General features: G+C 40.2%; 1 protein-coding gene across 4 annotated transcripts in view; it reads right to left on the bottom strand.

The window, feature by feature from the left end:
• The window catches only part of FSTL5 (follistatin like 5), a 478,043-nt gene that overhangs the window by 381,134 nt on the left and 82,755 nt on the right, over nucleotides 1–14,154 (bottom strand). For 2 of the 4 annotated variants that reach the window (XM_073001505.2, XM_073001502.2), the window contains exon 3: nucleotides 3,246–3,279. In XM_073001505.2, coding sequence (XP_072857606.1) covers nucleotides 3,246–3,279 — 34 coding nt within the window. The remainder of the gene's footprint in view (nucleotides 1–3,245; nucleotides 3,280–14,154) is intronic. The other 2 variants (XM_073001506.2, XM_073001503.2) reach the window with 1 other exon arrangement.

The raw sequence follows: 14,154 nt of genomic DNA on the forward strand, positions 1-14,154 counted from the left end.
AATAGGAAACAGTTGAGCAAACCAGCAATAGAAAAGCTTTCATACACAGCAGCAGCACCTTGTGATTGCAGGAGATCCCAGCGGCAATGGCCAACTGACGCTTGCCTCAAACGTTCAAATAAAACAAATGTACACACACCCAGGGCAGAGGCGACACAGGCTGAAAGTGACTGGATGGAGGGGAAAAGTGGTGGCAGCACTTTGCCTTCCTACCTTTCAGTCATCAGTTCTGGGGTTTGCACACCAGCTTGGTGAAGAGACGGCTCTTTAGGTTGATCTTGCCTTATATGTCCCCCAACCCCAAAACTGGAAGGTCTGTATGCGTGAGAGGAACAGGGGGCTCCTGCACACTGCTTGGCAGCTGGGCTTCTCCCTACCTCCTAATAGCAAAGCAAGTGGCAGATTAACATGGAGCGAAGCATCCACATAGGGAAAATCAATTTAAATGCGTCAATTCCCCATCTGCATTAAAATAAACAGACCTCTGGCAGAAGAGTTAAAACACTCACTAACACTCCAAAAACCAGATTCCCCATCAAATTAATCCGCTCTTACACATGCATCATGTAGTCACCCATGATTACAGCAAATCAAAACAGGCTAAACTCTTCTTGCCAGACTTTAATGGAAAGAGTTGTTGAACATATTTTACCGTCCTTTAATAATTATGTACATGGTTAGTCTCTTAAACCAAAGATCTAATGAACCTCCAAGCATGCTGGGTCCCACTGACTTGTAGAGTGTTGGTGACCTATTCCTTACTGCGTGGAAATACATGCTTGGAAATTATTCTTAAGAGCTTACTTAGCAGCCACTACTGTGTGGGAAAAAAACACTTTCTAAACAATATAAAAGAGGGAGATAATGTGTAATGTATCTCTCACAAGGATAGGCATGTTGAGAAGCATGTACAAATCTATGAACTCCTAAAACCTATAAAGAAGTAATATTTTAGAACAAATTTTATGATGAATTCTAAGGATAATATTTGATTACGGAAGGGAAGTCAATAGCTTATGCACCCAAATACTGAGGAGTTGTAATTTTCTTTTTCACCCTAATCCATTAATTCTTGCAGGCATCAGTGCTCTAGTGAGCATATGTGCTGGCAAGAGCTTCTATTAACTTCAATGATGGGAACAGCTTTGCGTGTCCAAAGAGATCAACGTATTGAGTTTCCCACATATTGAAATTAATAGGGAAGCTCGTGCTGCCACATGGCAGACACATCAGAGCTTTCATGACTGTGACAGGAACTTCTGATAGGAGGCCAGTGTTTTGCAAATTGTGCATGTATTCTGCACGTTCTGATTCAAGAAATCTAGATGCCATTGTTTCAGCAAAAATATTATGCAGTTCTATCAGTCTTTTAACTTGTTATGTTTGAGAAGTTACTTTAAGCAATGGAGATTCCATCATCATCATCATAATCATCACTACCACCACCACCACCACCACCACCACCACCATTATTATTATTATTATTATTATTATTATTATTATTATTATTATTATTATTATTATTATTATTATTATTATTATTATTATTATTATTATTATTATTATTATTATTATTATACACCAGGCATAGGCAATAAATATCATAAAATATTGACTGGTATTATATAACAGATATAAGTTTTAACAAAAAAACTAAGTATCTGTTAAATATTGGCACAGTATGTATGCTGTTCCTAATATTGCTGGGTTTTGTAGCTCAGTGTGATTTCTGAGATCTGCAACTACTTATAGTACTATATGAAATTTCTTGATATTGTTCCCATAGTCCCAATGACTACAGGGACCACTGAAATGTGTTTCCTCCATGAGCGAGATGTTTCATTTGCCAGGTTTCTGCATTTTGTTAGTTTTTCCCATTCTTTATTTTCAACTCCGGCATCCCGTAAAATTGCAATGTCCTTTCTTCTTTCTATTACTAGAATGTCTGGTGCGTTAAGTTCAAGGTGTCTTATCAATTTGGATCCATTTGTTGTTGTTGTTACTGACCTATTCTGGAAAATGACTGCTGCTGGTTTCCCAGTAATCTACTTATGATGTTGATAGAGGTGCCAGCTTTGCAAACATAGGAGCCCATGATTATAACTGAAATTTAAACAAGGAAATATAGCTCAGGGGTAGAGTATATTGCTGTGTTGAGATGGTCCCATTTTCAGACCCTTACATCTGCAGGAAAAGGCAGCCTCGAAAATACTGAAGATAACTGCTGCTGAATAGAGTACAGTATAAGGGCACACCAAGGATGATCACCTTGCCATTCTTTGGATGCTGTTGCCCACTCCTATGGAAAGCAATACTGAGCTAGATGAACAAAAGGTCCAGCTCCATATAAGACAGCTCTCTCTCTCGCTCTCTCTCTCTCTCGCTCTCTCACACACACACACACACACACTCATATATGTATTTATGTGTGTGTATATGGGTGTATGTGTGTGTGTGTACACACACATATGTATATAAAGATACATGAGCATAAACATTTTTTCTAAAGAAAACATATGTTTGCTAAGCCAGTGTAACTGTAATAACAAGTTATATCCCAACTAATACATGGGAAAGCACACTTTGTTCCAAAACTCTAACCATTAAATTGTCTTCAAACCAAATGCAGAACAGCACCTCAGAACAAGCCAGATGTAAATAGAATTAAGAGGTGTGTTTCCCCTCAAAGCACTTCCTGGTCACTCTGCCATACACCTCTTTCATTCTGGAACAATGCAACTCTTACATAACATTGTTACAAGTGCCTACAAAAATCAGTAGCTAGCAAATATTGCAGCATAATTTACTAATTCAAAAGAGCAGGATGAATGTGAGGAGATTTGTGCATCTCAACAACAACAACAACTTGATCATTTAAATATTTCATTTCACCTGTTTTGTATCACCTGGGCAACGCCCATGCGGTCTGGTAATAAATTGCTTTTGCAGTAGATCACAGCATAGATTTAACTCCATAGACCAGCCTTCCTTTAGCACACGTTTGGAAAATGGTGCCAGGATCAACTGTATCTCCTTTTATACAAAGTTTTCCTAATTTGCTACTACTCACCAATATTTTGCCTTCTGTTGCTAATAAGACAGATACAGGTCCACAAATTATGCTGCTGAGTAGTTTCATAAAGCTCCTAGTACACTTTAACCTTTGCAAAACATGCTTAAGAACCAAAGCATAAAGAATTTCTGGTACAGCATTCAGAAATACAGTGTATCCTTTAGCTACATACCTTTGTTTCTTGAATTTTCTGGACTCTTTTCCTGCTGCAATTTAAAACAAAGAGAGCAACAATTAGTATCATCTTCGTCTCAATAAAATATTTAGTACACTAGATCAGTGGTCCCCAACCTTGGGCCTCCAGATGTTCTTGGACTTCCACTTCCAGAAATCCTGGCCAGCAGAGGTGGTGGTGAAGGCTTCTGGGAGTTGTAGTCCAAGAACATCTGGAGGGCCAAGGTTGGGGACCACTGCACTAGATAAAATGATAGTGATCCTTTTTATGCATAGTTGATACATGTGACTTTACTGAAGGAAAATGCCACAAAATTCATCAGGATGTGCTCAGTGAAGCAATAACACATCTATATAAAAATTAATTTCGTAAATTCAGATTTTAAAACACACTTTTTAAAGGAGAAATGACCACTGTAAGACAGCAAGACCCACTTCTGAAGGACCGTGCACTAGTATGTGTTGCAATGTTAAGAGATAAATACAGTTTTCAAATTCCAGTTTTTCCTCATTCAATATTAAAATAGGTTAAAGATATTCACACAGCCTTTTATCTACCCAAGCCATTGCCTAACTTTTGACAAACCTATCAAATTCTGACTGTCTCATTATTCATCTCACTCTGCCACATGCTATTCATCAGAACTCTCATCCAGCACAGTGATCATATCTATCCCTAATCTAAACCCTATCTTCTTTATATCTTGCAATCCCTGTCTGTAATCCTACTTTATCCATTTTGCAATCCCTGTCTGACAGCCTAAATACTCACACTCTCTTGTACACGCTGGCTTCACTCCCACTTGGGCTGGGGAAAGCAGCCAATGAAAATGAAGGTCTTTCCTCCCCCCCCCCCAACTGTTATACTTGTCTTACTTGTTGCTCATTCAACACTCACCAGTCAAGCAAGGCCTTCATTACATCAAGAAAATAGCTAACTTATCCATTTATATCATCCACAAACAAAACCATACAAGATGAGACTGAAATTCAACACAAAAATATATGAAAGGAGAAAATACATGAAATACCAAAGGTTCCCCATCCTTGCTATAATGGCTTATTTTTATTTCTCATCATCATCATCTTACAACTGCAGAGCTGGAAGAAGCCCTATGAATCCAGCCCCTGTCATGGAGGCACATCTTTGTATTGCTCATGTAAGTGGTGTTGCTGTCAGTTCCCCTTGTCTCCCCATCTCTCTAATAAATCCAATTTACATTCTGTTCCTTACCATTTTTTTTAACCCAGCTCAGTTTTCTACACTATTAAATGCTTATGGATTTATCATCCTCCTAGTTCATATTTTTGTGGGGGGTTTTCTGATTTGGAACCCCAGTTTATCTTTTCATTGTCTATTTCTCTTCTTACATTTACTCCTAGTGATGTTAATAACCAGACTGATTTGCATTCAGAGCCTTCAGCACACCTTTTGCTTTCCTGCCATGAAACTGTTGGCTTTAAGCCCCTCTTCCCATCATTCTGCCCATCTTAATCATCACAACTTAGACCTAAGGATCTCTTTTCAGTGCTGTGCATCTTTCTTGACTGTTTCTTTTCTCATCTTAATTTCCATCATGACATTTTTTCCCCTCCTCTATAAAGTCCCATGCCTTTCTAAAATCTCCATTTTAATCCCTGTTGTGTCTTAGACATTGTGTCCATAGGCTGCCACACTAATACTGTTGCATCATATTCTTCTTTCCTTAGTTGGCCATTGTGTGACCAGGAGGCTGGATTAGATGGGCCTTTAATCTGATCCACTACTGCCTTTACTATGCAATTGAAAGGGAGCACATAATGGGCTCCATGATCACTGCAGATGGTGACAGCAGCCATGAAATTAAAAGATGCCTGCTTCTTGGGATGAAAGCAATGACAAACCTAGACAGCATCTTAAAAAGCAAAGACATCACCATGCCGACAAAGGGCTGCATAGTCAAAGCTATGGTTTTTCCAGTAGTGATGTATGGAAGTGAGAGCTAGACCATAAAGAAGGCTGACTGCCAAAGAATTGATGCTTTTTTTTTTTTTGATGAAAGGGACGAAAGAGGGGACAGTAGATGACAAACAAAACTTAAATGAAGTTGTACAGACTTTAGAATCGTCTGTATTAGACATGACACCAGGTAATATGAATGCAGTAGAGAGTTATCCAGTGACCCATGCAGCTTCCAAAATTAAAAAGCATTATGACAAAAATCTTAAGGAGGCAGAGATACTGAAACCAGATAATTTTATGGTGAAAATATGGGAAGTGAAAAAAATGGATATTCTGTCAGATGGGCTGAAAGACTGTTCAATTCAAAAAGAAACTGAACGATGGGATGTATTGTATAAATGGCAGCAGCTACCAGACAATGTTGGAATAACATAGAATAAAATTAAAATTAAATGATAAGATAAAAGCAGGAGGGTAATCAAACTGTGAAAAAGCAAAAAGTTGATATGTATTAGTAATATGAATTGATTGGATGATGTTATACTTTATGCTCTCCTATCCCCCAAAACCATTTTTCCTTTCCTATCCCCTCTTTCTTTCTGTACCCTCTATCCCTGTTCCTAAATAAAATAAAGAATTAAAAAAAAAAAAGAATTGATGCTTTTGAATTGTGGTGCCGGAGGAGATTCTTGAGAGTCCCCTGGACTGCAAAGAGAACAAACTTATCCACTTTGAAGGAAATCAACCCTGAGTGCTCACTGGAAGCTGAGGCTCCAATGCTTTGGCCATCTCATGAGAAGAGAAGACTCCCTGAAAAAGACCCTGATGTTGGGAAAGTGTGAACACAAGAGGAGAAGGGGACGACAGAGGACGTGATGGTTGGACAGTGTCATTGAAGCTACCAACATGAATTTGACCCAACTCTAGGAGGCAGTGGAAGACAGGAGGGCCTGGCATGCTCTGGTCCATGGGGTCACGAAGATTTGGACATGACTTAACAACTAAATAGCAACAACATAAGAAGCACCAGCAACTGGCAAGGCCATATAAGACTGTGTTGAGGAGAATGAGGATAAGAGGGAATTAAACATTCTGCAAGCAGTCCAGCACATTGCTGAAGGCAACTAACTAGCTGAGATGCTGATCCTGTGTGTATATAAAAGAAAAATATGTTCCTGGCCAAGCGAGATTTCCACACCAAAACACTCCACAAATGACTCTAATTTGGTTTTTTATCACATACTTTTTCTGTCTGTACAAGAAACAGTAAATTTTAAAATAATGTTTTCTTAATCTTTTAGAGAGAATGTGTGAACATATATATGTATATGTGTGAAGATAAATATTTGTTCAGTCTTAATGCATCTATGCAGCTATCAAAAAACCCACACACTTCAGAAAATAATTACAACAGTTTAAAGTAGCAATGGCACACACTATAGACAGGTAAGCTCTTGAGATAACAAGAAAAGATGGTCACAAACCTTGGTTTGGAAGTTTGTGCCGGTTCAAACACATAGCACCACAGGTGCTATGAGTTCCCTTCCCCCACCTCCCTGGCTGGATACCTCATTCACCAGCTCTCAGGCACTCCTCTCCTCTTCTTCTTCATCTGTTCAACCAGTCTCCAGCAGGAGCACAAGCTTTCCTGCCCCGCCTCCTTGGCTGATCACCCAGTTAGGCAAGGAGGCAGGACAGGCAAACATGTACTCCTGTCGGGAACTGGTCAAACAGCTGAAAAGGAGGCAGAGAGGAGTGTGTGCCAGTTGGTGAGTGGGTCATTGGATGGGGAGACAGAGGAAGGGAACATGCAGCACCTGTGGTGCCATAAGTACAAACTGGCATGAACCTCCAAGCCAAGGTTCGTGCCCATCTCTGACAACAACATTAACATAGTTACCCCATCACACCTCTCTATAACAATCCACACTGAAAGACTCTGTGTTACAGAATTCCTGTATGCTTTTGCAAAGCTATTCAGCAAAGATGGTACAACATTCACTTGCAGATTGGTACATTGGTGCATTCTGGGTAGGTGTAGAGAGGTTCCTACACTAGGATCAAGAGGATACTTAATGCCTTGTGTACTGTGATGTGTGAGGACTAATCTAGCACTAGCTGCCCTGCTCTGCCCCTTGCTCCCCAACACACCAACTTCGATGAGCACCAACCAACTTATCTCCTTCTCTTATTTCTCAGGAAGTAAAACATGGAAGAGGTGAGGTTATAACATATCACAGGGTACTCAATCAAAAATGATGACATATGTTAGTAAATAAATATTGCAAAAGTCTGGGGAACACATGGTGTCTGGATGCTGGGGGATATTGGATTGAACTACATAATACAAATAATTCTACTCTGCCCTCAGATTTGCTGACATAGGAAGGTTAGAAATATTAAAGAAATAAAATAAGATCATAATTAGAGATGGGCACAAATTAAAAAATGAATCACCAAATTTACCGTATTTTTTGCTCCATAAGATGCACTTTTCCCCAAAAAAAGTGGGGGAGGGAGTCTGTGTGTCTTATGGAGTGAAGCTGGCAATTTTGCCCCCACTGGCCCTGTGGGGGGAGCCTTGCAAGGGTCCAAGTGAGCCTCCCAGGACCCTTGCGAGGCTCCCCCACCCCCCCACGGGGCCAGCGGGGGCAAAATCGCCAGCTTCTATGACCTTTTCTGAGGCTTGAAAGGCTCAGAAAAGGTCTTAGAAGCTGGCGATTTCACCCCCGCTTGCCCCGTGGGGGTGGGGGGCCCTTGCAAGGGTCCTGGAACAGACCGTAGGACCCTTTGCAGGCTCACCCTGCCCCCCCACGGGGCCAGAGGGGGTGAAATTGCCACCTTCTGGGACTCTTTTGAGGCTTGGGAAGCTTCAGAAGAGTCCCTGAAGGTGGCGATTTCTCCCCCTCTGGCCCCTGGGGGGGGCAGGGTGAGCCTCCAAAGGGTCCTAGGGTGTGTTCCATAAGACATACCTCTCCATAAGGCTCACCAGTTTTTTAGGAGAAGAAAACAGATTATTATTTTCCTGTTTTCTTCTCCTAAAAATTTGATGTATCTTATGGAGAGGTGTGTCTTATGGAGCAAAAAATACGGTATTTTAAAAATCACTAATATTATTATTTGGCAATTTTGGGTTCATTGATTTGTTGGCCTATAATATGGCCCCCAGTCACCTAGATATACCAAAATTGCAGAGAAGCTTCCTCTGACCCTCCTTGACAATCCCTGCAAGTTTGGTGAAGATTGGGTTTCCTCAAGTCAGCTACCAAAAGACACTTTCCTGGGGGGCACTCACTTTGTGGATGTTTAATTTGGATGTCTGAAACCCAATCTTCACCAAACTTGGAGGGATTGTAAAAGAAAGTGCAAAATCACAAAGCTTCTCTGTGATTTTGGCATCTCTGGGTGCCTGGGTGGAATTTCCAGGAGAGCCTCTTTGTAGCTTATAGAGGAGAGCCATGGAAAGCATCTGTGAATTTAGTGTCTCTCGATGCTTGAAGGGCCATTTTATAGGGTTTTAAAATTTAAAGAAGAAGTAAACAAAACAAAATAAAAGCTGACTAATTGTTCAAAGACATACAAAGTACACTGACAAATTTTGCAAGTCATACATCTTATAAGCAGTTCTGTTTGGCCTTATCACAGTCTAAAGCTAAAGCTGGCAACTCATTTGTTCATTCACTTACATTTACCTTCCTCCATGACACACATCTTATTTGTATCTAGGCAACCACGAAAGTATTATTCCTCATCCAAGCATTAACTGACATCATACTGCATTCTTTCCGTTTAATTTCTATGAATATTTCACTTTGATGGACAAGTCAACTCTGTTAAAATATTGATGTCATTGTAACATAACAGTTTAGAAGTGCAACACACGCAAAGTTCTGAACAACTTCTGAAATGCTCAGTGGTTTAAACATACAGGTTCCCACTCCATACAATATCCTTATCCCACAGTAACCATCTTTCCATCTAGTTACATAGTGAAGTCAACAACACACTACATAAGAAGAGGTCTCCATTTTGCAAATCAGTTGACTGCTAGTAGACATGGTCTAGAGGGGCGGGGTAAAAATCCAATAAATAAAATAAAATAAAATAAATACTGGTCGCAAATAAACCACCAATTACTCTGTTTCTGTCTTTTAAAGGTTTTGCATGTCAAAAGCTTCTTTGAATTTACTCTGAAAGCAGATTTTTTTTCCTTAAAAAAACTGATAAAGATTTCAAGTAAAACTGATTTGACATTTTGGAACAAACCATTCAAAATTTCAAAACCTCCAATTATGTTCAAAGCCTCTTTTAACGAGTTGTTATTTTGTCCGCAATTAACTTACCTTGAGAGTATTTCATTCTTTCTGATCTGTTATGGTGCCATAAATATGCAATAGCAATAATAAAATGCAAAATGCCTCTAACTATTGTATTTTTACTGAGTTACGTTTGAATTTTGAAACACAAAAAAGCTATTTTTTTCTTGTCACCTGGATACAATACTCACTGAAATACTCCTAGAAAATATAGACTCTGTCACTTTTTGCCCTCCTGTTTCCTCACTTGGATGGTAGTTAGGTCCTATTGAACTGTCTGAGCCGACATGTGCAAAATTACAATTTGAAACATGGCCTGATGGGGCTCCCAACTTTATTTGTAGCAGAATAAGGGTTCTTTGACTTTAACGGGCAAAATTTCAAAAAGTTTGGCTTTCCATATCATTGCAATGCAACACTGAGAAAACTTTTTTCCTGGTAACTTTCTGCCTGTTGAACAATGTTAAAAGAAAAGGAACCCTACCCAAAGAAAAAGAAATGAAAATCTGTAGTTCAAGACCAACTAATTCATTTGGTGAACTCGTGAATAACTTGACTATATTGTTATATTCTCATGGGCTTGGTAATCATATCAAAAGTATTTTAGCCATTTGTAGTTCCACTGATCATTATAGCAGCTGCAGTTGCAACAGCAGGGAAGAAGAGAAAATAAATTAGAAGCAGATTATCCTGCTGGCATCTAACTTAATTTCAGCTGCTGCAAGGTAACCTTTTCCTCCTCCTACCAAAGCTAACAATAATGGTATTTTATTGTGGCATTTGCTGACTAATGTATTCCAATAGACCATAACAACATTACTAAAAGTGATTTATGTGGCTTTATACAGTATTATGAGCGTATTAAAACAGCTGGAAATAACATGAGCACAAAAGCACATTCTTTAACACACTGTTCAAAACTCTTTTTTTATCAGAAGACAAGCTGCCCATTCCTTCCAGAAGCATCTCTGTGTAAAGGAAACAATATTTGATGTTGACCAATACCTTTCTTGGTTAAAAAAAAGCTTATATATAGCTTCTTCAGAACACTTCTTGAAGCATAAAGGGGCTAAGAAGGAGGCAGAAAGCAAAAACAGAAAGAAAGAAAGAAAAGGAAAAGGAAAAGAATTCAGAGTGCTGTCCTCTGAAGATGCCAGCCACAAAGACTGGCGAAACGTTAGGAAGAACAACCTTCAGAACACGGCCAAAGAGCCTGAAAAACCCACAACAACCAAAAAATAATTAGGCCAATGCAATGCCCTCTGTTCTTGAAGTCAGACTGCTGGCCTGGTAAAATGGAGATTACAGTTTCATCATAAAAGAAAAGGTTTCTAGATTATTGGTTTACATCCAGTCTTTTCACTATAGATAAAAACCTGGCTGAGACCCGATGTGTCCCTGTTCAGCAAGGCATACTGGCCTCTTGTTCTGCCTTAGAACATTAAAACTGGGAAACACCTGCATTTTATGGTCCCAAAGAGAAGATCAAATTTAGATTCCCACACTAGATTAAAAACCTAGGTTCAATAGGTTAGTGTGTTAACTTTATATACAGTAATGTACAGAAGCCCCACTAACCACTCCATGCATGAATAAAATGTACAGATTGGATTCAGCAAGCCTTGTGTCCTTGCAAAGACATTCTGACCTAACCTTTTTCCAAGTCCACTATGTTATATTTGCATTTCTGATTCCTTGTGAAGATGCCATTCTTGTGGATGGAGAATTACAGATAGATTAAATGGCGTAGGCAGCATAGAAGGGGTTCGAATCTGGCAGCAGCATTTGCAAACCTGGGCACTCTCTTTTATTTTTAATTTTTCCCTCTCTTCCCCCAGTTCCCAGCAGAAAGTGTCTGGCTTCCGAAAGTTAGTCATCAAGAATGAAGTAAGCGGGGGACTTTTAAGGCAATGGCCATGCTCTTCTTTGATTCATTTTTAAATTTTATTTCTATATTTAAACTATTTTTACCTCGCCTTTCGCCTTAAAAGGACCCAAGGCTGCTGTGCACAAATCCTGTATTACACTATTTCCACTGATTACTTCTGCTCCTCGGTTTTCTGTCACCTGAATCTGAAATTTGTGGTCCTGTAGCCACAAGACTTTATGTATTTGTTTATTTATTTAACTTATATGCTGCCCACACGACCCAAAGGTCTCTGGTAATTAAATTGATAACTTTGCAGCAGGAAAGATAAAGAAAGATCTTTTTGAAGGTTAAGAGTATAGCCTTCATCTTTCTGAACTTTTATTTCTCCTTCCTCACATCTCATCTTTGAGGGATGAGTCCTGGATTTTTGTAAGGCGTAAACAAACCTGAAGCACTCTCAGAATGCCTAGCATAAATGCTCTGCAAACATCATTCCCAAACCATGGGGAGGATGCAGCAGTCAGGTTTGGGAGAGTAGTCCTGCATACCCCCTGCCACAATCCTCCAGAGGAGGCTTAGTCCTTAAGTTTGAATGCTAATATCAGTCATTCCCATATCTCTCTCTGAGCTTGATATTTTCCCCTCCTAATCAAGGCTTTATAGTTTTTCTTGAATATAGACCAATCTGGAGGAATCTTAGCCAGCTTCTGTGTTTTGAAGCACCTGCATAGGGCTATTAGATCATGCTTTGCTGTTTTACATTCTGCTTCAAACCAGTATTTAGAGTGGACAGCTTGGGAGGGTCTAGGCTTTAACTTTCTGTATATCAGATAAGATTGCAGATAATCTATCAGCCCTTTATAGGCCTCCAGGGCAGCCAAGACTGAGTCAGATGATACAATGGAATTACCAAAAGAGGAGAGGGGCTCAGTTAATAGTAACTGTCTTGTAAGGGTGACCATTTCTGTGGACTACTTTACTTGGGCAGCCCTTATTTCAGCTGTACACAGGAGGGCCAATTCGCAGTCCACAAATACTCTAGCGGCCAGATCCTTGGAGACCATAATGTAATCAATGGCTGAGGCTCCCATTGGTGAGGTGAATGTATACTCCCCTGTCCTGTCCTCCTCAATGCACCCATTTAGTAGGGTTAAATCCAGGTTGTTGGCCATCTGCATTAAGCATTGTTGTTGTTTAATTGTTAAGTCATGTCCAACTCTTTGTGACCTCATGGACCAGAGCATGCCAGGCCCTCCTGTCTTCCACTGACTCACGGAGTTTGGTCAAATTAATGTTCATAGCTTCGATGAGACTGTCCAACCATCTCGTCCTCTGTCGTCCCCTTCTCCTCTTGTGTTCACACTTTCCTAACATCAGGGTCTTTTCCAGGGAGTCTTCTCTTCTCATGAGATGGCCAAAGCATTGGAGCCTCAGCTTCAGGATCTGTCCTTCCAGTGAGCACTCAGGACTGATTTCCTTCAGAATGGATAGGTTTGTTCTCTTTGCAGTCCAGGGGACTCTCAAGAGTCTCCTCCAGCACCACAATTCAAAAGCATGAATTCTTCAGCAGTCAGCCTTCTTTATGGTCCAGCTCTCACTTCCATACATCACTACTGCAAAAACCATAGCTTTGACTATGCAGACCTTTGTTGGCAAGGTGAGGTCTCTGCTTTTTAAGATGCTGTCTAGGTTTGTCATCGCTTTCCTCCCAAGAAGCAGGTGTCTTTTAATTTTGTGACTGCTGTCACCATCTGCAGTGATCATGGAACCCAAGAAAGTAAAATCTCTCACTGCTTCCATATCTTCCCCTTCTATTTGCTTTGGCCATCTCATGAGAAGAGAAAACTCCCTGGAAAACAGGTGATGGGACTAGTGGCCATGATCTTCAGGGTTTTTTTAATATTGAGCTTCAGAACATTTTTTTGTGCTCTCCTCTTTCACCCTTATTAAGAGGTTCTTTAAGTCCTCCTCACTTTCTGCCATCAGAGTGGTATCATCTGCATATCGGAGGTTGTTGATATATCTTCTGGCAATCTTAATGCTGGCTTGGGATTCATTCTGCCTTTCGCATGATGCATTCTGCATATATGTGTTAATAAGCAGAGAGACAATATACAGCCTTGTCATACTCCTTTCCCAATTTTGAGCCAATCACTTGTTCCATATTCATTTCTAACTGTTGCTTCCTGTCCCACATTTAGATTTCCAGGAGACAGATAAGGTGGTCAGGCACTCCCATTTCTTTAAGAATTTGCCACAGATGTTCAGTGTATGTTGTCATGGGGTATATAGTTGAGCTGGTTGATGTTTCCATCTTGCTGTCTTGTGTCATTATTTCCTTCCGGTGCTGTGCTGTTGACTCTCTGATCCCTTTTTGGTCGCTTATCATTTGGATGTAAATTATTGATGTGATGCTTCTTCTTTGGGCTGGTCGTGGCAGAGTCTAATAATTTGAATAGGGGATTGAATTTCAGGCCCTCGGCTTTCTTGCCCATATGTTTTTGATCCACTTTGAACTTTACTGTCTTGCACTTGGTTTTCCTTTCCTCTGTTATTTCAGTGGGTAAAGTCACCCTGGGGAGGTTAGTCACCTTCTTTTTACCAACTGAAGGTCTTTTTGCTGTGTGAGCATCAACTCCCCCTTTTAGGGGCCCTGTGCCTGACTGACAGGTCCTGAATTAAGGGCCCTGTGTTGACTGACAAGACCTGATTTGAGGAGTCAGTTTTAGTACTAACAGCTTTGGGGGCAATGGGGCTTTTACAAGCTTCTGCCAAAGCT

Source organism: Pogona vitticeps, chromosome 5, assembly GCF_051106095.1.
Source record: "Pogona vitticeps strain Pit_001003342236 chromosome 5, PviZW2.1, whole genome shotgun sequence".
NCBI lineage: Eukaryota > Metazoa > Chordata > Lepidosauria > Squamata > Agamidae > Pogona > Pogona vitticeps.